The sequence below is a fragment of the Elgaria multicarinata genome, chromosome 11 (assembly GCF_023053635.1).
Source record: "Elgaria multicarinata webbii isolate HBS135686 ecotype San Diego chromosome 11, rElgMul1.1.pri, whole genome shotgun sequence".
Lineage (NCBI taxonomy): Eukaryota > Metazoa > Chordata > Lepidosauria > Squamata > Anguidae > Elgaria > Elgaria multicarinata.
In genome coordinates, this window is record NC_086181.1 from 19,786,223 (window position 1) to 19,812,439 (window position 26,217).

General features: G+C 41.7%; 3 protein-coding genes across 3 annotated transcripts in view; 1 reads left to right on the forward strand and 2 right to left on the reverse strand.

Annotated features, from left to right (window-relative positions):
* Positions 1–120, forward strand: part of LOC134406688 (semaphorin-6A-like) — a 34,540-nt gene extending 34,420 nt beyond the window's left edge. The window contains exon 15 of the mRNA XM_063138203.1: positions 63–120. Coding sequence (XP_062994273.1) covers positions 63–120 — 58 coding nt within the window. The remainder of the gene's footprint in view (positions 1–62) is intronic.
* Positions 121–2,267: 2,147 nt separating this feature from the next.
* Positions 2,268–3,224, reverse strand: LOC134406689 (olfactory receptor 11A1-like). The gene has a single exon (XM_063138204.1). It carries the CDS (start codon positions 3,222–3,224, stop codon positions 2,268–2,270), a length of 957 nt encoding a protein of 318 aa, XP_062994274.1.
* A 20,425-nt stretch (positions 3,225–23,649) lies between these two features.
* LOC134406690 (olfactory receptor 5G9-like) lies at positions 23,650–24,618 on the reverse strand. Its single transcript, XM_063138205.1, has one exon. The coding sequence runs from the start codon at positions 24,616–24,618 to the stop codon at positions 23,650–23,652; it is 969 nt and encodes a 322-aa protein (XP_062994275.1).
* Between the last annotated feature and the right edge of the window lie 1,599 nt (positions 24,619–26,217).

The following is a 26,217-nucleotide window of genomic DNA, read 5'->3' on the forward strand; positions in this document are numbered from 1 at the left end:
ACTTTGTGGTAGGAGCTGTGAATGCAATAATTGACCCTGTTGAATTTCTTTCTGCTATTTAGAGTTGAGTATGAGCAAGACATAGAGAATGGCAAAACAGATGGCCTGGATGGCTGTTAACGAAAACAACAGTGTTTTTACACATTTATTTATTCTACTATTGGAGAACCTCAAATGCTGCAAGTCTGGAAATATGATGTCTCCGCATATGATGCAAATTTCTTAACTTGATTTCATTAAAAACCTGAAAATTTGCACTTAAACTGAATTCAAACCATGTTTTAACCAAAAATCATAGTCATTGATCCTAATCATATATAAGAATGTGGTTGCATAAAGCTTATTACTCAAGATCCACCCGACTAATTTTCCTCATTTTTGTTTTAGACTGAATCTTAAGCAGTGTACACATGAAGGTTTTTTTGAAAGTTTGAAGACCAAAGCTCGAGCTGTAATAGCAATTAATTTCCTCTGCACCAAACAAGCAGGGCATTCAATCATTCAATCAGTGTGATGACAGACAGCCCTGCATGGGCAATCAGTGTGGCATGTGGTGTGGGGGCAGCCATGCAGTTAGGCTGTTGCTGCCAGTGGGGAGGGGGAAGGGGATGGAGGTGGCCAATCAGGTGCACAAGGGAGGGGCTGGGGTGTACCCTATGCAAATTTCACTACGCATGAGCCACATTCACATTATTCACATGCCACTCTGTAGTGAGGGGTAAAAAAGTAGGAAAAGAGTCACCCTGATGCTGCTTCCACACATCTCCTCAAGCTAAGCTGCGCAAGCCTCTGCCAAGCGCGCATGGGGCTCACAAGCACTTGGCAACCATTCACTCTGGCTTCAGGCATCGCTCCCTTTCCCATCCTGTGTGAATCATGGCTGCCCTTGTGTCAATAGGGCCTTTAAAGCTCCCATTGGCACAGGGGGGATATGTGATTTCTGGTGCCTTGGGAAATTACAGGTTTCCCCACCCCTATCCAAATCATGTTAACTAAAGGCCGTATTAACACAAGAGTAAACCTTTACTCTTGTATTGATAAGGCTTTTAAGGCCCCCACTGGTGTGTGTGTGTGTGAAACACATGACTTCCCAAGGTTCCATTATTATTATTATTATTATTATTATTATTATTATTATTATTTATATACCACCATCAATGTACATGGTGCTGTACAGAGTAAAACAGTAAATAGCAAGACCCTGCCGCATAGGCTTACATTCACCATCCCTGTGTTGCAGGAGATGGTGTTGCCTAATAATTTCTGAACTAATTACTGCCATGGTCTAGTCTTGTTTAGCTATAGAGAAGAAACAGCATCTAGTGCTTTAATAGTTCAGTAGGATGATGCTTTCTTAATCATGTATTTAAAAATCAAAACAGAAGGAAATAAGCATCCAGAGCAGGTCAGAAAGAAAAGAAACATGTTCTCTGGATGCTAAAAGTTTATTTTCAGGAAGCCTGACATGTTGCAACCTGTCTTATTTTATTTATTTATTTATTGATTGATTACGTTTTTATATCGCCCAATAGCCAAAGCTCTTTGGGCGGTTCACAAAAATTCAAACCATCATAAAACAACCAACAGGTTAAAAGCACAAATACAAAATACAGTATAAAAAGCACAACCAGGATAAAACCACGCAGCAAAATTGATATAAGATTAAAATACAGAGATAAAAAAGTAAAATTTAAATTTAAGTTAAAATTAAGTGTTAAAATACTGAGAGAATAAAAAGGTCTTCAGCTGGCGATGAAAGAAGTACAGTGTAGGCGCCAGGCGGACCTCTCTGGGGAGCTCATTCCACAACCGGGGTGCCACAGCGGAGAAAGCCCTCCTCCTAGTAGCCACCTGCCTCACTTCCTTTGGCAGGGGCTCACGGAGAAGGGCCCCTGTAGATGATCTTAAGGTCCGGGTAGGTACATATGGGAGGAGGCGTTCCTTCAACGTTCCTTCCTTCCGTCTTTTATACTACGGTCTTCCTCAGGGGGTTGTTAGAAGGAAAAGTCTGCATAATTCCTTCTAGTGAAAAGATTGATTTCTGAATTGCCATAGATTACCACAGGAGACCATTTTTTGGCTAGAAGAAATTCTGCATACTTTTCCTTCTGACAACACCCTGGGGAAGGCCTTAGAATTAAAGACAGGCCAAGATGCCTCAGGCTCTATGAAAATAGACATTTAGCATACCGAGAACGTGTTTCTCTTCTTTCTGACTCAATCATATAATGGAAATAAGTTCCATCAAAAAGTATGAAAACAACAATTCAGTGAATTCTTTTGCACATTGAACATTTGCTGGCTACTCTTCTCAGGGCCTCTCTCACTTCTTTGTTCCTTAGGCTGTATATGAGTGGATTGACTAGAGGTGTTAGGATGGTGTAAAACACAGAGAAGACTTTGTTCAGCACTCTCAGCTCATTGTTGTCTTGCAAGAGGTAGACAATGGTGAGGCTGCCATAGAAAATAGTCACCACAGTGAGGTGAGAAGAGCAGGTAGAGAAGGCTTTTTGCCTTCCCCTGGTAGACGGGATTCCAAGAATGGCAGTAATGATGAATCCATATGATGCTATGGTTAAAATGAATGGTGACAGAGTGGAGATAGATGTTAGAATTGCTGATACGAGTTTTACCTGACGTGCATCACTGCAGGCCAGGTTCATCATTGGAATGAAATCACAGAAGAAGTGCTCAATGACATTGTGGCCACAGAAAGTTAATTGCAATATAAATATTAACAATATGGTGTCAATCACAAAACTACCAATCCAAGATCCAGCCACCAGATTGAGGCAAACCTTGAAATTCATCACTGTGGAGTAATGCAGGGGCCTACATATTGCTAAGTAACGATCGTAAGACATTGCTGCCAGGAGATAGCATTCTTTTACCGCTAAGAAAACAAAGGCCCATAACTGTGCAATGCAGCCTTGAACGGAAACACTTGGGGTTTCACTTAATAATCCAGCTAGTATTCTAGGGAGGATGGTTGAACTGTAGCAGGTCTCCAAGCAGGATAGATTCCCAAGGAAGAAATACATTGGAGTATGTAGGTGCTGATCAGTCACAACCAGTAGCACAATGAGAAGGTTCCCAGCAATGGTCAAGATATAGATCGTTAGAAACACCACAAAGAGGAGAATCTGAAGCTGCTGGAGGTCTCCAAAGCCATGAAGGACGAATTCTGTGATAATGGTTTCATTCCTCATCTCCAGTTCCTTCATGGTTTTCATCTAATGGAAACAATTTGTTCAATCAAGATTCATATTTTTTTCCTTTCTTATTTCAGTAGTTGTTCCATCCGACAATGGGATTTTGTGCTAGATTCAAGTCTTCCTATGTGTTCTGATCCATAACCAGGACCATATTATTATTATTATTATTATTATTATTATTATTATTATTATTATTATTATTATTATTTTAAAAAAGGTATCAAAAGCTCTTACATTGTTGCATACCATCACTGAACTATTTTTGGAGGATTCCCCACTCCTAAAAATCTTTAAATTGTTGAATTAGGAGTGGCACATTTTCCCATTTTTTCTAACAAAGGAACCCTTAACCTACAGAGTTAAGGATGAGCAATCTGGCAGGAGGTGGAATGACACAAATAACGTGAAAGTTCTTCACATGTAATCCCAGGCTCTTAACAGCAAGTGGCAATGTCTGGCATTTGCAGAGGCCCTTAGACTACCAAACATCCTTTGACCTAGTGGCCTTCAACTGGAGGGTCATGACCAAAAACTGGATTGTTGGATCAGTCGTCCGGCTCAGTTTTATTGGATGAGTTTCAGTTATTGAGGCCTGAGGGTGTGGACAAGGTGCTTGGCCAAGTCCGGTCGACCACCTGTGTGCTTGCCCCTTGCCCCTCGTGGCTCATTACATCAAATAAGGAGGGGATCGCCGGCTGGGTCCAGGAGGTTGTAAATGCCTCCTTGAGAGAGGGAGTGGTGCCGGCCTTTTTAAAAGAGGCGGTAATTAGACCACTCCTGAGGAAGCCTAATCTGGACCCGGAGGATGTTAACAACCACAGGCCGGTGGCTAATATCCCTTTCCTGGGCAAGGTGCTTGAGCAGGTGATTGCAGGACAACTCCAGACACTCTTGAATGAAACGGATTATCTAGATCCATTTCAATCGGGTTTCAGGCCTGGTTTTGGAATGGAAACTGCCTTGGTCGCCCTGTGGGATGACCTCTGTCGGGAGAGAGGCAGGTGGAAAGCGACCCTGTTGGTTCTCCTAGACCTCTCAGCGGCCTTCGATACCATCGACCATGGTATCCCTCTGGATAGGTTGTCTGAGCTGGGAGTTGGAGGTACTGCATTGCAGTGGTTCCGCTCCTACTTGGATGGCCGATTCCAGAAGGTGGTGCTGGGGGATTATTGCTCTGTGCCATGGCTCCTAAGCCATGGGGTTCCGCAGGGCTCTATTTTATCCCCTATGCTGTTTAACATATACATGAAGCCGCTGGGGGAGGGTATCCGGAGATGTGGACTGAAGTGTCATCAATATGCGGATGATACCCAGCTCTACCTTTCCTTTTCATCAAACCCAGGTGAGGCAGTGACTGTTCTGAACCAGTGCCTGGGCACGGTAATGGACTGGATGAGGGCTAACAAACTGAGACTCAATCCAGACAAGACGGAGGTACTGTTAGCGGGTGGTTCATTTGTCCGGCGAGGTGATGTTTGCCCTGTCCTGAACGGGGTTGCACTCTCCCTAAAGGACCGGGTCCGTAGTTTGGGGGTGCTCTTGGATCCAGAACTGTCACTTGAGGCACAGGTGAACTCAGTGGCAAAGAGCACCTTTTATCAGCTTAGGCTGATATACCAACTGCGCCCTTATCTGGACAGTGATAGCCTAGCTACAGCTATCCATGCTCTGATAACCTCTCGTTTGGATTACTGCAATGCGTTATACATGGGGCTGCCTTTGAAAACGGTCCGGAAGCTTCAGCTGGTACAAAACAGGGCAGCCTGTTTACTAACAGGGACTGGCTGGCGAGATCACATTACACCAGTCCTTTTACAACTTCATTGGCTGCCAGTCCAGGTCCGGGCCCGATTCAAAGTGCTGGTATTGACATGTAAGCCTATGCGGCAGGGTCTTGCTATTTACTGTTTTGCTCTGTACAGCACCATGTACATTGATGGTGCTATATAAATAAATAATAATAATAAATAATAATAAACGTTTTGGGGCCAGGTTATTTGAAGGAACGCCTCCTCCCATATGTACCTACCTGGACCTTAAGATCATCTACAGGGGCCCTTCTCCGTGAGCCCCTGCCAAAGGAAGTGAGGCAGGTGGCTACTAGGAGGAGATGGATAGGCAGTGAGAAGAATGTTTGTCAATTAAAACCGCAATCCTTTGGGATGACCTCCCTCTGTTTTGCCAGTTGTTTTGCCAGTTGGCAATGGCTCTTTTGGGATATCTAGCAGCAATGAATCTACGTGAATGAGTGAACTATTGAAGTTTATTTAGCTCAACCAGACTAATAAAGTGAGAAAAAGCAAGACAACATTCCTACAGCCACCAGGATCAGCAGCAAATATGATCCCATAATGGCCTGGCCTACAGCAGCTATTCTAGATCATTTTGTGGTGCACTTCTGCCTTGGGAGGGTTCTATGGAATCACATACGATTCCACTGATTCCTCCCATTCTGAGGTCAGTCCGATGACTGCATCCAACGTGCAAGGGACAAATGTTGCCCCTGATAATGGGCATCCTGCCATTGCAGAAGATAATGTACATCTCACCTATTCTTAAAAAAAAAACCCAAGAAGCTAACATTGAGGACCTGCCAGGGGCTTATCTATAATGACTGAATACAATATCAAAAGAATTTGTTGCTTAGGAGATGGTTGAAAAGGCTTCCAACTCCATAAAGAGGCCCAAATAGCTTTCTACTCATGGGCAAGAGAACTGATGCACCACTAACTACATAAAATAAAATGTTCTTCTGCATTCCACTGCATCCACTACCTCCACTAGGTGGTGCCTCTGTTCTGGGACGCTTCTGAGTATCCTGCTGGGCTGCTGCTAGTTTAGTATAAAACAATTAAAATAACAGATTCTTCCACTTGTAACAATGTCTGCAGAAATTATTTACAGCAGGTTGTCTTGTGTCTATACACTGGTGACTAGATGGGATGAGCTGCAGGCTATGTGTTTTTATACTATTGGACAAGTTCTTTTCTTTGAGTTCCGTACAGGTGTTACCATGGCAGGGCAATTCACTCAAGGTCTTCTCATCTCTGGACTGAGCTACAAACACCAGGGAATGTCTCAAAACATCCAGGCAGTTACAGAAGTGGTAAAAATTCCAACCCCTCATTTAATCCCGCAGGGTTTAGTGGCAAAGTGGCACCATGAAGGCAAGCTCCAGGTTGGAAAAGGCTGAAATAGGGACTCATTTATTGCATACAGAGAGGGTATTTATGGTACAGGTGACTAGTCTGGCCTACTTGGGTGAGATCTCCTTGGCCTTTGAATGGGGAGGGCATGTTCTCACCCCTCCATATGGCTGTATATAGAAATAGATGAGTAGGGTGGCCTTCCCATGTAACTCCCTCATGGGGCCCCAAACCTCCGAGTGGTGGAGTCAAGTTAGCCCCAAAGGTGACCACTATCAGGGCCACCCACACAGCTCTGAGCAGCAAGCTTCAGGATTCACTAATCATCATACAGGTGTCTCGAAGTACCCACCTACCATATTCCTATCTGCATTTCCCACAAATACTTGGCTTATCCAAATTTATTATTCTTATTTTATTTACAATATTTATATACTGCTCCCCATTGAAAATTTCAGAGCAGTGTACAAGATAAAAAAAAAAAAGAATAACACACTTTAAAATAGATTTTGAAAGAAGCAAAAGAGATCAAATTAACCTAAGACCATGAGGGTCCACCCACAAATCACAACTTTCCTTCCTAGGATCCGTGCAGAGCAAATGAAAAATACCCTGCAACTAGGACCAAACTGATGACAGGTTTGCCGCAAGCATCCTGCTAAGACTATAATAAAATAGAATGGGGGTCTGGGCCAGAATTGCAAAGATGTTGGGGACATGGGTGCCACATGCATATATTTATCCTGCAGTCTGACCCCTTGTGTGAGGATGTTGAATGTGGAAATGTGTGTAGGCAGAAATCACATTCAAGTTCTGCATGCAATCTTCTTTCTTGCCAGTGCAAGTACCAAAGTAGGTTTCTTTCCCATTCAGTTTCTTCTCAGCATACACTTGCTTAGCATAAGAGAAGGACTCATGTTTTGTACCTGTAGAACTATGCACAAAGATGGCATCTTTCTTTTATGATGTCCTTTATGAACTCTTTACTGATGGGCTTTTTTTAAAGCTGCTCTCTTCAGGGCTTCCTTCACCTCTTTGTTCCTTAGGCTGTATATGAAGGGATTGATCAAAGGTGATACAACAGTGTAGAAGACAGAAATGACTTTGTTCAGCTCTCTCAGTTCACTGCTATCTTGCAAGATATACACAGTGAGGAGAGTACTGTAGAAGATGATCACCACAGTGAGATGAGAGGAGCAGTAGCGAAGGCCTTTTGCCTCCCCATGGTGGATGGTATTCCAAGAATGGAAGTAATGATGCATCCATATGATGCTATTGTTATAATGAATGATGGCAGGATGCAGATGGAAGACAGGGCAACTGATAAAAGTTTTAACTTATGTGCATCGATACAGGCATTGTTCACCAATGGAATGAAATCACAAAAGAAGTGGTCAATCACATTGTGGCCGCAAAAACATAACTGCAGTAGAAATATCATCAATGTCGTGTTGATTACAAAACTGCCGAGAAAAGAGCCACACACCAACTGGAGACAAATCTTGAAATTCATACGGACTGAATAATGAAGGGGCCTACATATTGCCACATAGCGATCGTAAGACATTGCTGTCAGCAGATAGCATTCGGATGCAATTAGGAAACCAAAGGCCCATAATTGCACAATGCAGCCGTGAACAGAAACGCTTTGGCTGTCAGTTAAAAAAACTGGCCAGCATTCTCGGAATGATGGTTGAGGTGTAGCAGGTCTCCAAGCAGGATAGATTCCCAAGGAAGAAATACATTGGAGTATGTAGGTGCTGATCAGTCACAACCAGTAGCACAATGAGAAGGTTCCCAGCCATAGTCATGATATAGATCATTAGAAACACCACAAAGAGAAGAATCTGTAGCTGCTGGAGGTCTCCAAAACCAAGAAGGATGAATTCTGTGATAATGGTTTCATTCCTCATCCCCAGTTCCTCCGTGGTTTTCGTCTAGTGGGGAAAAAAGTACAACCAACATTCATTTTCCCTATCTTATTCTGGTAGTTGTCCCATCTAACAATGGGAATTTCTGCCAGATTCAAGTCTTCCTTTGTGCTATGATTAATAACTAAGATGAAATTAATTTTAAAAATATGTGCCCACCAAACCATTAACTTCTGTGCCTCATCATCATAGAATAGCTTTGGGGCAAACCACTTGAAGATTTTTAAATGTTATAACAAGTAGTGGCAAGTGTTTGTTCATTTTCCTCTTCCTAAAATTGTATCAGTTCATAAAAAATATAGAGACATTCTACAGGGGTATACTAGATCAAATCCAGAATTTCAAAAAAATAAATAAATGAGTATGCTAATGATTCAAGGAAGAAATCGGTCAGCCTCCTCTCTTAGCACATTTCATCTTTCTTCCACTGATATGAACTAATATTAGAGTCCCATTCAGCATTCTCTACACAGAGCCAACATTTTTCTGAAGAGAATTTTCATAGAAATTGCCTGAGAATATTGGGTGAAATCTTATTTTTCCCTCCCCCCTCAAACATTTTGCTGCCCTCAACTGGGGTGGCAAAAATTTTGGGAGGCCATATTTGCTTAGGTTATTCAGGACTTCTAATGAAATGTATGAAGGGCCTGTTAGAGTCTGCCTACACAGGTAAAGGATGCCTATCAGACTCAAGATATATTAATACTAGTAATGTGGAAGTTTGTGACATATCATTCTAGGCTGTTTAAAGCAAATGACAGGTATTTTCAAGACCCTTAGACATGTCAGAGACCCACTGCCCTAATTGTGCCTTCATCCCAATGCTGCTTAAAGCACTCAGGAAGATCCAAAACAACATAAGACTATTTCTGAATTGCTTCCCTTGCTCTTCCATTTCACAAGGCTCCACCACAATTCCCCAGATACCCTCTGCAAGTCCTGAAAACTTTCCCTCTTTAAATCCTGAAACTATGAATTGTAGTCCAGCAACTAATCTAGAAATCAACTATCTTGTGTATGCATTCTGAACGCTAAGAAGCTATGGCCTTTTAGCAAAACATCAAACAATACCCAGTTGGCTCCAGAATTGCAGTAGTCCTCCTCACCCTGGAAAAGCCATGGAGAGCAACCTGCCACTCCATTTTGTATTATTTCATTCAGAGTGAGAATGCTGTTGGGAGGCCAGCCGAATCCCTGTGGAATATGTCTGCTGAGGAGCTTTTCTCATCTGAACAAAGTCACTCACATCGTTCTCCCACCCATACACATCCTTGTTCTGGCATACTGTGATGCCTGGTTATGTGATGTGATGTGATATATATCACCATATATATATGGTAATGTTGTCAATGTCAATCATATAGAGTGAATACAGTAAGTGAATGAATGTGGGAGGGGAGAGTGAGTGAGCATGAAGTAGCAGTCTTTTAAATAGGAGTGTTGGTGGTCAGTCAGTTAGTGGGAGAGTAAGGCCATGGCTAGACCAGGCCTTTATCCTGGGATCATCCCGGGATCATCCCCATGCATCCAAATGACACACAGGGGATCCTGGGAGCAGGCAGGGACGGCCCCTCCATTTGCCTGGGATAATCCTTAGGTCTAGCTAAGGCCTGTTTGTGATTTGGGGGTTAGATGTTGAGGGAGAGTAGAGAAAAGGATAGGTACAATAAAAATAGTAACAACAACTTCAGTGCTGTATTGAACACACACAAATACATCTTACCCACTGTTTTAAAGTGTTATTAATGAATAATCATTTATTTTGTTCATCTGTCACTCAAGATAGTCAATGTGAGACAATAGTTATATTGTTGGGAATATGTGGTATTGACAGTGGTCAAAGTCTGGTAGGAAAAGCTGCATTTTCTTGATCTGGGTTTGAAGGTGTGTAAGGTGCAAGGTTTGAAGTGAAATGATAACACACACACACCTTATACCCCGTAAATATACCCATAGCCTTGGGGAAGGGATCTCTAAGGGAGGGGTATGACACAAACATGCAAGATAGGAGGTGTAGTTCTACCTCTGCTTTTAACTTCTATATGCCAGGTGCAACTAAAAGTGAGAAGGGATTTCCTATTAGTGCATGTCCATGCTTGGAGCATATTCTGCTGTTACATTTCTGCTTGTCTTGCAACTATCAAAGGTACAAGAATCAACTCGAGAAAAGGAGACGGTATTCCCAGCTGCTACTAGATGTTTCCATGAAGTTATAGTGTTATAATCTGCAATTATTGTTATTATTTAAAGAGATATAACATTAATAGATAACGTTATATTTCAAAATGAGCTTGAATAGGTGAAAAAGCTACTTTGCTGAATCCCTACCCCAACAGTGGGCAACCTGGTGGCCTTCTGATGTTGCAGTTATGACTCCCATAAGCCCCAGCCATCATGACCAATAGTCAGGCATTATCCAAAATATCTAAAGGCTACCAGGATGTCTATTCCTGCCACATCATATTGCAACAATCCTGTGCAGATCAAATCACCAAGTGCAGTAAGCTGCAGGGTGCCAATGAGTGGAGAGTGTGAGCAACATAGTCCTGTTGGGCTTTGCAGCTGATTCCAATTTTGTCAGAACAATAACAGATAAATTTATGCATGGAAGAGACATCTCAAAAATCATCTATCAATATCAACTGATTGATAAATTGGGGAGAAAGGTACACAAACTAATTATCCTCTGCAATAGAAGACCATACATTACCTAGATGATCAGGCACATATGATGTATAGTTAACCCAAAGGTCACATACAAATGACCCAAGAATTTGCAACCATATGTCATTAACATTTTAGAAATCCCTCACCTCCGACAAGCTCCTTTAATTCAAAAAGCTTCTACTCTAATCAAGTTAATAAATTCTACTAAATATTTCAAAATGATATCAACAATTTTCACATTCCCCTTCCAGGTGTATCAGAAGAAAAGTTCCATAACATTTATCAATTAAAGAGGCAAATTGAATTGAAGACAATAAATAAAAGCCCAAAAAAGAAACCTTTGAGATGATTACATAAGAAGAGAAAAAACATATTGAACCTTCCATAGTTGTATAGAAGGGGAAATTGTAACAGAACCACACAAAAATCATAATACTACACAACAATGAGAGCATACATATTTTGTCACCAGAGTGGTCCATCTAGTGGTCCATACTAGGGGTGTGATCCGCTCCGATTAGGAGCGTAGAAGCAGTAGCGGATTGGCCTGCTCCGCCTTACCCAGAGGCGGAGTAGGAGCGGACCGCGGACCCCTAGAAGCAAGGCGAAGAGAAGCGCCCATTTTCGGAGCGCTCCGGTTTCCGCGGAGCGCTCCGATCGCCATCTTGAAAACATTTCGCCATAGGATTGCATTGCGGCAAATAATCGCGGATAACTACATTCTTTTTGAAGCTATCGTTCTGGAAATTCTTGTGCTCAGAGAGTCGTGGATGGGGGTCATTTTGAGACCACTCTCACCTCTCTGCATCGTGCGGGTCACGTGCTATATTTTTTTGAAAATCGGGTCAACCTCACGGCTCAAACGGCGTTTTCGGCTTTTCGCCCATAGGATTGCATTGAGGGAAAGACTCGGGCATAACTGGGTTGGTTTTTAAGCTATCGTTCAGAAAATTCTTGTGCACAGAGAGTCATGGATGGGGGTCATTTTGAGACTACTCTCACCTCTCTGCGTCGTGCGGGTCGCGCGCTAGAATTTTTTTAAAAATCGGCGGGAAAAATACCTTTTTCAAAGGGCTGAGGGGCAGAGTCAGCTCCCGGTCATGATCACATGATCCCAAAGTTAGAGGAGGGCGTAGGCAAAACGGGTAACTTGGGATTCTGGGAAACTTCTCTTTCTTAATCTGAACGGACTTTTCCCAGTGTTTTTTAACACAGTAGCCCCACCAAATGCACAAACACAACCTGAAATCATATACTAAGCCAAGAATAAGAGATAGAAACACAGCACTGCTACCCACCCTAACTTTGGGGAACAACTGAAAAGATGTGGTGCAAGGGGATGAGCTCCCCTAGGGCATCTCATCGTGGACGTGCCCCACTCTCTCCTGCACTGGAAGGCCATTAGAGCCTTCCAAAGAGAGTAAAACGGTGGAGCAATGCCTATCATGAGTCAAAGTGAGCGTTCATTTCTTAGTGGTGGAGCGATGCCTATTATGAGTTGAAGTGAGCGTTTACTTCTCAAGCTCAGAGCTGTTGGTGAAGCAATGGCTGTCTTGAGTTGAACTGGCAGCTACTTCCCCCTCCCCCGGGCACGTCCCCCTATTGCTGGTAAAAGACAGATATAGCCTTTTAAAAAAAATTCTTCTTGCTGTTTATTGAGCAACACTGCTGCTTTTAATTCCACCCCTCCTTTGTTTATTTATTTATTTATTCCATTTTATATGCATTACTGGCTTATCCTTGGCTCACTTCCTTATGCCCCCAGAAATGCCAGCTGCATGCCTGCCTGCCTGCCTTCCCTCCCTCCTCCCCTGCCCACCTTGCAGGGATGTTGTGTGTGTGTGGCTTTGACTCAGGGGAGAAGTCCTTCCTGCGCTCACTTGGAGTTTTGGAAGTTCCAAATTTTGCAGGTTTAAGCCCCGCCAAAAAACAGGGGATGATGGGACTGCCTTGAGTCTTGGCGTGCGGCATATGTATCCCTGGATAAGCTTTCATGGTGGCGTGTTTGAGGTTTCTAACGTGCAAATTGACGGAGCTATGGAAAGGGGCGTGAATGGGATGCCCGATTTTCAAAAATTCCCCAAAAATCAGGGGATGATGGGATTGCTTTGAAACTTGGCGTGCATGTGTATACCCCCATGAGGTGTCATGGTGCCAAACGTGAGGTTTCTAACTTTCACAGAAAAAAAGTTGTTTACTTTTTTAGCTTTCAATGCAAACCTATGGGGGGAAAAAACGGAGCTCCGATCCGGATCCGGAGCTCCGAGCGGAGCGGAGCGGAAGTGGGCGGAGCGGGGGCAGGGTGGAGCGGCCCGATCCGGGAAATGGCAGATCTGCAAGTGAAGCGGAGCGGGGGGTCCGTGCACACCCCTAGTCCATACATACTTTGTATCTAGTCACCATAGTGGTCCATCTTTTATGTCACAGTGGTAAGAATAACAGTGCATTCAGTGTGTGCAGGTAATTCTCACCAGTGATCCAAGGCAGCAGAAAACTTGGTATGGCCATTTTTGTTGCTGGTCATAAATCAGGAACCTTCTGGGATTAGTAATCTAAAAGCCTATTGACAATAGCTATCGGTTTTGCCTTCAAATCATGGTCTTTAGGTACAGAGATACTTCACTTCAACACTCACTCCCATGTTTCAGCTACACTAACAATGGGTTACTCTCTGCTTCATGCCCAGAAATTCTTATTTAGGCTGCAATTGCCCAAGTAGAATATGAGAAGCAATAGGCACGCGCATCTTAATTAGCCTCTTGAGAAATACTTAAATTACTTTAAAGAAAACATTATTGCTGAATATCGCTTGGAGGAACAACTCCTTAGGTGCAAAGAATGGCAAGGGAAGCTCAAAGAGTTGTGATAAGATGCAACAAAGTTCTCTGCAGAATAACTAGGGTAACAGAATTTTGTGTGAAGAAACGTAAATATTCAACAGTTTAAGGAGTGGAGCCATTTCTAGGCACAAAGCACAGAAGAAAAGTATACAAAAAATAATAAAGTTAGATGTAAGCAATAGAAAAAATAATGTGTAGTGCGGGAAATAACAAGGCAGATACAAGATTGGGATTTAAACAGGGGCACATTTATTAATAGATCTACAGAAAGGGAAATCCTAAGTGGGCAACTTCTCTAGTCCAGCCTCATGCCATTGTTTTATTGGGCGAGACATTCACAGCCTGAGAGTGGTGCCTCAACGTTCACCATTTCCCAGGCTTCCCTTTTGGGGTAGGGAGGCCTTCTGTGTCACTCCCCTCGTGCCGCAAGGCTCTGAGTGGGTGAGAAAGGTTGGCCTCAAAGTTAACCTTTGTCTCTACCAGCTGGGCCATGAGACTCGCAGCTGGGGAGCCTCAGGTATTACCAATCACTGCAACAGTGCCTCTTAATGCTCACTGACCCTAACCCACTCAAGATGTCTGTACATACCTGCCTATCAACAAATGCAACCAAATTGTTATAAAACACCAAATCAACCTAATTATTTCTCCCCACCTGTCTTACAGTGTGAAGTAGGTGAAAAGCTCATAACCAATGAAAGATTATGAGCATAAAATTCCTACTCCCCCCCCCCCATAGAATGGGCAGCAAGCCCACACTGCCTACAGGGAGGGAGGGAGGGAGCCATGCTTCAACGAGGAGGATAAGGGGAGGGGTGAGAGCCAATAAATGGGCTCTAATTCTCCTCCCCTCTCTGTTGGCACCACGGGGAGGCCGCCAATGGTGTGGTTCCATGCCTCGTCTCCCACCCCCACCCACAATAGCCTCCCCATGCCCAGGCTCCACCAGGCATGGAAGTAAGGCATTTCTGGAGAAAGCATAGTGCGGTCTTGAACAGTCTTAACATTGTCAGAAACAACAACCTTGCTAAAGCTAAGCAGATATGGGGCTGGTGGATATCTCTGATGAATCTAGACCTGTTCAGATGAGCAGGGCTAAATGTGTACACAAGGAATGGGGCCATGTATGCAAGCTCTGCCACCCATGTCCCACTGCATGCCACCCTACCATGTTCAGTTAAGATCTTTCCATGTTGAGCAGTAAAGTCTGAATGGGAGTTATGTTCATGTTCCATCATTATTATTATTATTATTATTATTATTATTATTATTATTATTATTATTATATTCCCGCCTTTTGCCCAATACTGGGCCTCAAGGTGGCATTACAAAGTTTTAAACATACATAAGAAAAGAAATGTAAAAAAAAAAGTTTAAAATACACAACAAAATTATAATTCATTAACATAGATGGAGGACCAAATTACTCTCCAAAGGCCTGCTGGAACAAACAAGTTTTAGCCTGCTTCCGAAAGCCCATTAAGTATGAGTAGACATCTCCAGGGACCCTGGAGAGATGATGATGATGATGATGATGATGATGATGATGATGATGATGATGATGATGAGCATCAACATCATATGTGGTACAAGGCCCCATTTCTCATATCCCTCCAATGTGACCACTGTTTGTTTATTCCTACTGTCTACTTCCTCTTTTTTAATCTCTGACCAAGGTCATGTCTTCTGGGCCAGATCTTCACAAAGAATGATATGACACTTTGAAAACATTTTGAAAAATGTATATGCTGTGTGTCCTGGGACCAAACAGTTGTCGCTACTGTTATAAGCCTGTTTTAAAGCAGTTGTGTAGATTGTGCCTTGATCCCATGACTGCTAGGTTTGTTGGTGAGGGACTTTATCAAAAGTTTTTTGGAAGTCCAAGTATGCAATGCCTGGAAGATCACCTATATCCCACTGTTAGATCAATGTTCTTTTCACCCAAGGACGAGATCCAAACAGCCCTTAAGCACGACTCCACCATTCCAGCGACAGAGGGTTCAAAAGCGCTTTATTGATTAGTAATCAAGGCCTGGTCTCTTCAAAGGGAGCAATCAGACAAAAGACATAGGGAATATGGTACAGTATTAAAGCTTTCAAGGGGCAGGGCCCAGTAGCAGCATTAACCAATCAAAACATAACACTGAGGCATAGCTAATTATGCTAAACAGTCCTGTAAACAATACCTTTGGCCTGACAGTAAGTTACAGAGAGTTAACTTCGACACAGACAGCTGGAGCCAGGACTCTTGTTTATATTAGTAATCAAGGATGCAAGGACGCACACAAGGAGACATTCTCATACAGGGCATTATGACATTTTGCTTGGTGTGCAATGGAGATTTTACAGTTTCCTGTTAAAAATGGAGGTGGTTCTGCTAACATTTCCCCCCTTTTAAAGCAATTCAAAACTTAAGCTTGCTAGCTTCTTTTAGATCATCTGTGGCTAAGGCTTCACAATACAAATACATTTGCTGGTGGATTACAGACTTTGCAAGACTTTTCATAAAAGACAAAATACAGGGAAGGCAAAAAGCAAGGATAAACAAAAATCATTACAATGGAACAAAATACAATGCAAGAAATCCCTCTTTTAACTACTCCATATTGGATAACTAACTAGTGAGCCATCTAAATAGATCATCAGTGGGTGGTTCAACTGCTTAATGAGGAAGGCAAATTGATAACAGACAACAAAGGAAAGGCTGAAGTGCTTAATTCCTATTTTGCCTCGGTCTTCTCCTAAAAGCGGGTCTATGACTCCTTCCTGGAAAAAGTGAAGCAGAAGTTGAGAAGGCAGGATTGCAGTTTGAGATTGATAAAGAAATGGTCAAAGAACACCTAATTTCCCTGAATGAGTTTAAATCTCCAGGGCCCGATGAACTGTATCTAAGAGTAATGAAGGAGCTAGCAGAAGAACTCTCAGAACCCTTGTCTATTATCTTTGTAAAATCATGGAAGACGGGTGAGGTGCCGTACGACTGGAGGAGGGCTAACGTTGTCTTCAAAAAGGGCAAAAAGGAACCTGGGAACTACAGACCAGTCAGTCTGGGAAAATTCTGGAGCAGATTATAAAGAAGTCAATCTGTAAACACCTTGAAATCAATGCAGTGATTACTAGAAGCCAACATGAATTTGTCAGGAGGTGTAGGGAACGCTGATCAAATTTGCAGATGACACAAAATTTGGTAGGATAGCTAATACTCTGGAAGACAGAAACAAACTTCAAAGTGATCTTGATAGGCTGGAGTGCTGGGCTGAAAACAACAGAATGAAACTTAATAGGAATAAATGCCAAGTTCTACATTTAGGGAATAGAAACTAAATGCACAGTTACAAGATGGGGGACACTTGGCTCAGCAATACTACAAACGAGAATTGTTGTAGATCACAAGCTGAATATGAGCCAATAGCGCAATATGGCTGCAAGAAAGGCAAATGCTATTTTGGGCTGCATTAAGAGAAGTATAGCTTCCAAATCACGTGAGGTACTGGTTCCTCTCTATTTGGCCCTGGTTAGGCCTCACCTAGAGTACTGCGTCCAGTTCTGGGCTCCACAATTCAAGAAGGACGCAAACAAGCTGGATAGTGTTCAGAAAAGGGCAACCAGGATGATCAGAGGTCTAGAAACAAAGCCCTATGAAGAGAGACTGAAAGAACTGGGCATGTTTAGCCTGGAGAAGAGAAGATTGAGGGGAGACATGATAGCACTCTTCAAATACTTAAAAGGTGGTCACACAGAGGAGGGCCAAGATCTCTTCTCAGAATGCAAGACACGGAATAACAGGCTCAAGTTAAAAGAAGCCAGATTCCGGCTGGGCATCAGGAAAAACTTCCTAACTGTTAGAGCAGTGCAACAGTGGAATCAGTTACCTAGGGAGGTTGTGGGCTCTCCCACACTAGAGGCATTCAAGAGGCAGCTAGACAACTAACTGTCAGGGATGCTTTAGGGTGGATTCCTGCATTAAGCAGGGGGTTGGACTCGATGGCCTTGTAGGCCCCTTCCAACTCTGCTATTCTATGATTCTTTGTTAACTTTCTTTTACAACTAACGTAGGGCTCTAAAAGTCCTTGGGTAGAATCATAGTATGTGTACACAATTCTGAACCTTTAATTATCTTATATTTTGGCTTGTGTGGTGATCACAAGCTTTTGCAGGGCAGGAAGATAAGCGTTTGCAAAGAACATTTGGCAATTGTGGAACGAAGCCAAGTCACTTATGAGTGGTAAAAGGCACAAATCCTTTCTTAAAAACATTTGCTATGGCAATTAAAGAAACACTTGGAACCTACTAAAGTAAGAATTATCAAAATTACAGCTACATAATCTTCACACACATGTAAGATAACTTTAGTGTCTTTTAAATGTTGGGTTGAGTACCTAGGTTGCTCCGTGCTGGTTTCTTCGCCTATGTTGCTGGTGGCTTCCGGTGCACCAGAAGGCAGATAATCGTTGCCTGTGTCCTCTGAGCTCCGGCTACTCAGGGGAGGCAGAGGTTGATGAAAATGTTTTATTCTAGAACAATGTGTCCATTTATGTGTCTATAATAATTTCACTTACAAGTACAAAGCAACAAGGGCTTTCTCAATCCTGGGGTCCTACTTTTAAGCAGGTAGGCTGGAATAGGCAGGGTTCTTCTAACGACAATCTCTGGAAAGGTGCAGGTAACAATGGAGCTGGAAAAGAGAAAACTGCAGGGCAATTACATATTCTTGGAATAAAACATTCCCCAATTCCTATTTAATTCTTTCTTGTTCCCCCCACTAAAAACTGAGAGGAAAAGCCAAACATTAGTTCAAAAGAAAACAATTTAAGACTTTTTCTGACTTTAACAATGCAATTGGAAATACATCCACCCATTTCAAGGAAATTTCTAATTTAATTTTTGCTAGGGTCTCTTTTCAGGGTCCTATTAACTCTATCTGCCTTCCAGACTGGAATCTTCATGAGATGCCAGCCTATTTTTAGGACAAAAGTGCCATGTTCTACACTACCTAAGAAGTAAAATAGCTTTCTAGATCTGATTTTATGGTTTCAGGCAAGAAAACCTGAACAAAAACAAGTAGGTGTTCAAAAAAACTTTTACATTTCAACAAAGTCAATTGGATTCTTAAAAAAGATAACAAGTCCATGTCTGCAGGGGCTTTTCTTTTGATTCATTTACAAATGAAGCCAGTAAAAACAATTCACTGAGCATTTATATTCCTTGGCTGATCATGGTTCTCAAAAAAGTCTTTCAGTCATTGAAGAGTCTGATCAATGTCCATCTTGTGAGGTCTTTAAACACCTGGTCTTTAAACAGGGCGGTCATGATGATTCTTGGCACATCAGGGGTAACAAATCCCATCTTTCTGGGTTCTTGAAAACTTTGAGTTATTGTGCTAATTCCAAGTCTCCTTTTTCATAAGGTGGATTCAAATACTGAGAAATGGGCTAGCTCCAATTATGGCAGCTCGCTTGTAGACAAATTAGCCAATTCTTTTGGCAACATCAGGGCTTTTAACAGATCAACTGTTAATTCTCCATGGGCAGTCACAAATCTTCTTTCTTTCCAAATTTGTCCATGTGATATTTTGAATCAGTAAATATAGTCTTTTGCCTGAAACAAGCATCAGGGCTTCTGTGCATACTACGAGTTCAGCTGCTTGTTGTACAATTGTAGCTGGATCCATCAGTAAACAACTCGAGGTCATCGTATAGGTCTGGGCGAGGTTTGGTGCCAAGTTGCAAGACTTCAAGGCATTCTCTGGAACTTCTTCTTTGTAGTTCAGGTATCAACGTGGCAGGATTCAATGAGGCAAGCCTTGGGTCCACGAGGAGGTTGATCTCATATCTGGACTGGCAGGCAGGGTTCAGGTGTCAGCTTCTTCCACTGTACTCCACTGGTCTGTGCCACGTTTTTGGCACAGCACACTTGAGGCTGGTAGTGCAAACACAGTAATGCAAGCTGGAGTTTTTAATTGCTTTAATCATTTCACAAGTCCATTTTTAAAAAGCAATAGCTGTATTCTTCTTCTGGCTTCTAATTTCAAAGGATACTGATGCAAGAACACAGGGGTGCTTTTAGGCTTCAATTGTAATTGCATTTAGGGCTCAGGCTCAGGGCTCAAAGCATTTCAAAAGTTCTATTAGGCCAAAGTTAGAATATCTCTGCCCCCCAAAAAAAGAGCCACTGGGCAATTTTCAGAACACAACGTTCAAAACACACACAAAAATATAGCAATTCAGTATTTCCAATCTTCATCAGCAGAGGATGCAAGATTGTCCATTCACTAACTTTTTCAAGGCAGGGCTTCTTCACCCCCCTTTTCCTTCTGGTCAAAAACCATGCCACGTACACTAACCTTCAAACACTTTCCTTTTTCACTACATTTCAATTTCTCCTCTTCTTCACCTCTGCTATTCACATACTTTACTCTTCTTCAAATCAACTTCACTTCAAATCAACATCTTTGCAAAACAACCAAAACAACCTTTTTAAAAGTCTTTCAAACTATCTCTTTTGCACAGCCTTCTCTCTCTCTCTCTCTTTTCAGACATTTCTCTTATCCACTTTTAACAACATACTTTTCTTTCTCCCATCTTGGCAAAACGGTTGGCAAAACTATTTGTACAAGGACTTGAGCTTTTCAACTCAGGCAGTGAATCTTCAAAGCTATGGAAGACATTTCTTCCGTGAAAATGGGGTTCTACATTTTCTAATTATCTGAGGTTTGTGAAAGACAAAATACACAAAGTCTTCAAAATCTAAAACAAAAACTTTCACTGAAAATAAAACTGCTTATCTCTAGCTGCTAAGCATAGGAGGGATGTAACACCAATCTAGCCACAGAAGGAAAACAAAAACTTAACTTTCATTCACTTGGGCCGGGTGGAAAACACAAACTGACAATTTTTTCCTTTCACTTTAACACAACACCAACTTTTCTGTAATTCACATTCCAACACTAAAGGGCGATCCTTTGAGAGGTACATTTACTCAATTACATTTCTATGTTTGCAAATTGATTCCAATGACACAGCTGAAATTAACTTTGGATCAAGTTCAAAAAATCCACAAGGGGCAATCTAACATAAAAAGGACATCCATTCACAGTCACAAACATTTTAAACTCATTGTTACACTGTTACAGTTTCAAACTCCTCTTTTTCAATTTCAATGAAAGCTTCCCAAAGACAACAACTTTAACCAAAGGGCTCGGGGACTCTTTTCCAATACGAACTATAAGCTTCCCATTTCTGAGGTCAATTGTGAACACCCACTCCCTCCATTTCCCGTCAGGGTCCATGGGATTAAAGGTTTCACTCACCAAATAGCCGTCTCCCGTCTTCGCCCTTTCTAATCACGTCTGATTGCAAATTGTTGTTGCCTGTTCCCTTCCATCTGTCGGGTGGAGTCGATTTTGTAACCTTGGCTCGAATGGTCCCGTCAATTCGGTCTCCATGTCTGCACAGTGCATGTTAACCTACTTGAGGCAAGAGAAATCTCTCTTGGCGATCGCTTCTCAATCTAGGCTCCACTGGCAGGCATGAATCCGTCTTGGGGTAGATCCGAGTCAGGCGCCATTTGTTAGATCAATGTTCTTTTCACCCAAGGACGAGATCCAAACAGCCCTTAAGCACGACTCCACCATTCCAGCGACAGAGGGTTCAAAAGCGCTTTATTGATTAGTAATCAAGGCCTGGTCTCTTCAAAGGGAGCAATCAGACAAAAGACATAGGGAATATGGTACAGTATTAAAGCTTTCAAGGGGCAGGGCCCAGTAGCAGCATTAACCAATCAAAACATAACACTGAGGCATAGCTAATTATGCTAAACAGTCCTGTAAACAATACCTTTGGCCTGACAGTAAGTTACAGAGAGTTAACTTCGACACAGACAGCTGGAGCCAGGACTCTTGTTTATATTAGTAATCAAGGATGCAAGGACGCACACAAGGAGACATTATCATACAGGGCATTATGACATTTTGCTTGGTGTGCAATGGAGATTTTACAGTTTCCTGTTAAAAATGGAGGTGGTTCTGCTAACACCACTACTTGTTGACACTCTCAAAAAGCTCTTAAAGGTTAAGGGAACAGGACTTACCTTTTCAGAAGTTGTGCTGACTATTTTTGAGCAAGACCTGTCCTCTATATGTTTGACAGTATCATTTTGAAACACACTTCCCATCTATTTCCCTGGAACAAACATGAAGGGTGCAATCCTGTGTCTGTTTAGATAAGAAAAAATATCCTACAACTCCCAGCATTCCCCAGATGGTGTGGTTGGCTATGGAATGTGGGGAAGCTGTAGAACTTTTTCCTGACTAAACTTGCAGAGGATTTCACCCTAAGTTAACTGCCTGGTAATTTTTCACATGCACCAATTTGAGATTCTCCCCTTTTAAATGATATCACCTTGGGCACTTTCCAAATGTTTCATATGGAGGCTGATCATAGGGATAAGTTACAGATTTTTTTTGTGGATATCCAAAGATTGGTGTATTTGGTATTGGGCAGGAAGAAAAAATCCAAAATCAACAGTTAGGTGCTATCTTTTATTGGGATCAACCAAAATGTAACAAAATAGTGTACAATCTTTTGGTCTTCTGCAGAAATCATCATTACGCTAGATAGTACAAAAAGCATGGGCTATATGAATGGATGGGGTTGTCAAAAAAGTATGAAAAATACAAAAAATAATAATAATAGGCCCAATATTGTATACATGAGATCTGCACTTTAGACCCAATCTCAAGATATAAATGTTAGACAATAAATTAGTCACTACTAGGTGCTCAACATAGGATTCTGGGGAAAAAGAAGAAATGCCTGAGCCCCATTTCTGAAAACATAAAGTTTGGTTTAGCCAGATCTCTCACTTGCTTGATCAAAACACACTGGAAACAGAGAACAGAAGGAAAGAGAAACGTGTCAGAAGTTAATCTGGGGTAGTGTACTATGCAAAAATGTCAGTTAAATCCATGTAGTGGTTGGAGGGAATACAACCCTCAAAATCTAAAATCCCTCTTCAGATTGTAGATGATCAGCAACTTCATATTTGAGTTTGTTAAGGCTCAAATATTAAGGACTTGGGCTTCATCTTGACAAGCATGGAAGGAAGGTGCATTGCTCTTATTCTCCGCAGTATAACGAAATCAGCTCTGCTCCTTCAGTGTTATATGGCACAGCTGGCTGTCTCTAAAATCCAGATTTTCAGTCCCAGAAAAAACATACTTCTGGGAAGGGGGAGGGGAGTAATAGCTCCCCCGTCCCCCATTATGTTTTGAGGAGAAGCAAAAATCCTGAATTATCCAGGGCAGGAGGATCTGCCCATTTGTGGAGGGAACTTTTATCCTTTATTTTGCTGATGCACAGTTGTGCATGTCCAGTTTATAAAAATAGAGATCTGCTGTGTTCTCTGACAGTTTGCTGGAATGGGGTGAAATGGGGTGAGAGCACCCCAATCCCAATTTTGCCCTTTTAGAGCAAAATGTTAGGGAACCACTATTTTTATAAACTGGAGATTCACAGGTGTCCATCAGCAAAGTAAAGGATAAAAGCTCCTTACAAAAATGTGCAGTTTCGGATATAAGTTGGTGTGAATTAACAGCATTGGAGAAGTAAATTATCACAACCATCAGGGCCGGTGCCAGACTATTTTGTGCCCTAGGCAAGGTGAGCTACTTTCACACACACACACACACCAAAAAATGCCAACTTTGATTTTTAAGAACATACGTTTCCTGGAAAAAATAAGAAGCACAAAACACAAAAGAGCAGCCCATGTCTAATACCTATAGTGTTGAGCACAGAAATGCCTTGTCTTTATGGTATAGAAAAGTATCAACACACAGTTTTAAAAGAGTTCAAAGAACTCTTATGCTGGTCACACATTTGAAGGCTGCTCTCTTCATGGCTTCCATAACCTCTTTATTCCTTAGGCTGTATATGAGAGGATTGATTAGAGGTGTTAGGATGGTGTAAAACACAGAGAAGACTTTGTTCAGCTCTCTCAGTTCATTGGTGTCTGGCAAAATGTACACAGTGATGAGGGTTCCATAGAAAATGGTCACTACAATGAGATGAGAAGAGCAGGTAGAGAAGGCCTTTTGCCTCCCTGTCGTGGATGGGATTCCAAAAATGGCATTAATGATACATCCATACGATGCTATTGTTATACCAAATGGAGGCAAGGTGCTGATAGAGGTCAGAACAACTGATAGAAGTTTTATGTGATGTGTATCACTACAGGCAACATTCACCATTGGAATGAAATCACAAAAGAAATGATCAATCACATTGTGGCCACAAAAACGTAACTGCAGTATAAATACTAACAACATCATGTTGATCACAAAACTGCCAAAAAAAGAGCCACACACCAACTGGAGGCAGATCTTGAAATTCATACTGACTGAATAATGAAGGGGCCTACATATTGCCACATAGCGATCATAAGACATTGCTGTCAGCAGATAACATTCCGATGCAATTAGGAAACCAAAAAACCATAACTGCATAATGCAGCCATTCACCGAAACACTTTGTCTGTTACTGAAAAAACTGGCCAGCATTCTGGGGAGGATGGTTGAGCTGTAGCAAGTCTCCAAGAAAGACAGATTCCCAAGAAAGAAATACATTGGGGTGTGTAGGTTTTGATCAGTTGCAACTAGTATAACAATGAGAAGGTTCCCGACCATAGTCATGATGTAGATCATTAGAAACACCACAAAGAGAAGGATCTGCAGCTCCTGGACGTCTCCAAAGCTTAAAAGAATGAATTCTGTGATATTGGTTCCATTCTCCCCCTCTAGTTTCTTTATGTTCTTTTTCATCTAATAGAAAAGACAATGCAATTTGTGCAAATATAATTAACTTTGTCCAGCAAATATAAGTAATTGTCTCCTATGATTTTTTTTCTTTTGTCTGTCCCCAAATTCAGATTTTCCTATGGGTTTGATCAATATATCCAGAGAAAGACTAAAAATAAATCCTACCTGGTTACCCAAAAATTCTCTTTGCTGAACCTCATTATGACCAAAATACTTGAAAAAAGGAGGCTGAACTATGGTATTTTCAAAGTTATCAAACAAACCAACAAACCGGAGGCTAGGTTAGACAAGGAGTAGTTATGAATAGAATTTAATAAGTATTCTGGCTTTTTAATAGGAGATATTATATGACCCTTCCATTGACATCCTGAAAAAGAAATGTGTTTTGTGATTGAAGCAATGTGTGGGTAAGAAAAGTAAATCTACTGTATTATTATTATTTATATAGCACTATCAGTGTACATCGTGCTGTACAGAGTAAACTAAGGCTTTTAACGGTTGCCAAGTCAGACTGACTCATGAAGGGCCGCAGATGATGCACTATGTGTAATTGTGCAAACATGTTCAAAACCCTTAAAAGTTGCAAGGATTTCTTAATGGGCTGGATATGGTTGAATGAGCTGAGGTTAAACTCAAACAAGATTGACGTGTTGTTCATCAGTAGAAAGCCTGATTCGGGGATCAAGTTTCCACCTATACTGGAAGTGATTGTGCTCCCTGCAAAGGATCATGTTGGAGCTAGGGAGTGCTCCTTGACGGCTTTTGGGCAGAAAAAGATGGTCTCTTTATGTCAGTAACACAAAAATCAATTAACCTGGTTATATGTTCCTTGCATTAAAAAGCTGTGATGGGAAAACTACAATTAAGGGGAGACAAAGGGGCCCACAGCTACTTACCGGGATGAAGATGAAGAAACTAGAGGAGTCCTTACATTCGTTGGTTATACAATGTAGCAGGCTTTAACTGATAGTTCAATAGAGACCCTAACACCATTTCAAAAATGGAAATTAATGACCCATACTTGATTGGAAGGGTTGGGGAGATCTGCTATCCTTTGCAACATATCTAGAACCTCTTATTTCACTTGAGGAGATCATAATTTCTGAAGTGGGAAGATGTAGAACGTCAGACAATACATCCTTCCCATGTGCTTTCCTTTATTTAGAGTCTGCCTTGTCACCAGCCCCCTCTGTTTCCTTCTTTCCCAGACTTTTGATACACCACCTTTCAAAAATGGAATCGTAGGATTAGTGGATATACCAAGCTTTATTTTCATGTATATGTAAAGGCCCTATCTCCCTCAAAAATCTTCTTAAGACCCCTCTTTTAAATTATTCTTTTTATGCAATAGTTCTCATAAAGAATCGAACAGAGTTACACTTTCTAATCCCCTATCCTTAAGGCTTCTTAATGGTTTAGCCCCAGTGGCTTAGGGACAACAGCAAGAATTCCAATCTCTGTCAATTCAAAGAGAACAGTTAACAAAGTAATTACTTCCTTTACATGTTCTCTGCAAATAACCTCTCTGCTGGTTGACTCATCAATAAAAATTGGCCACCCAGTAATTGTAGGGATTTCAATGCAATAATCCATTGTTGCATT

Excerpts from the sequence above, each read along its gene's own strand:
- LOC134406689 (XM_063138204.1), bottom strand. The coding sequence starts at position 3,224 with ATGAAGGAACTGGAGATGAGGAATGAAACCATTATCACAGAATTCGTC.
- LOC134406690 (XM_063138205.1), bottom strand. The coding sequence starts at position 24,618 with ATGAAAAAGAACATAAAGAAACTAGAGGGGGAGAATGGAACCAATATC.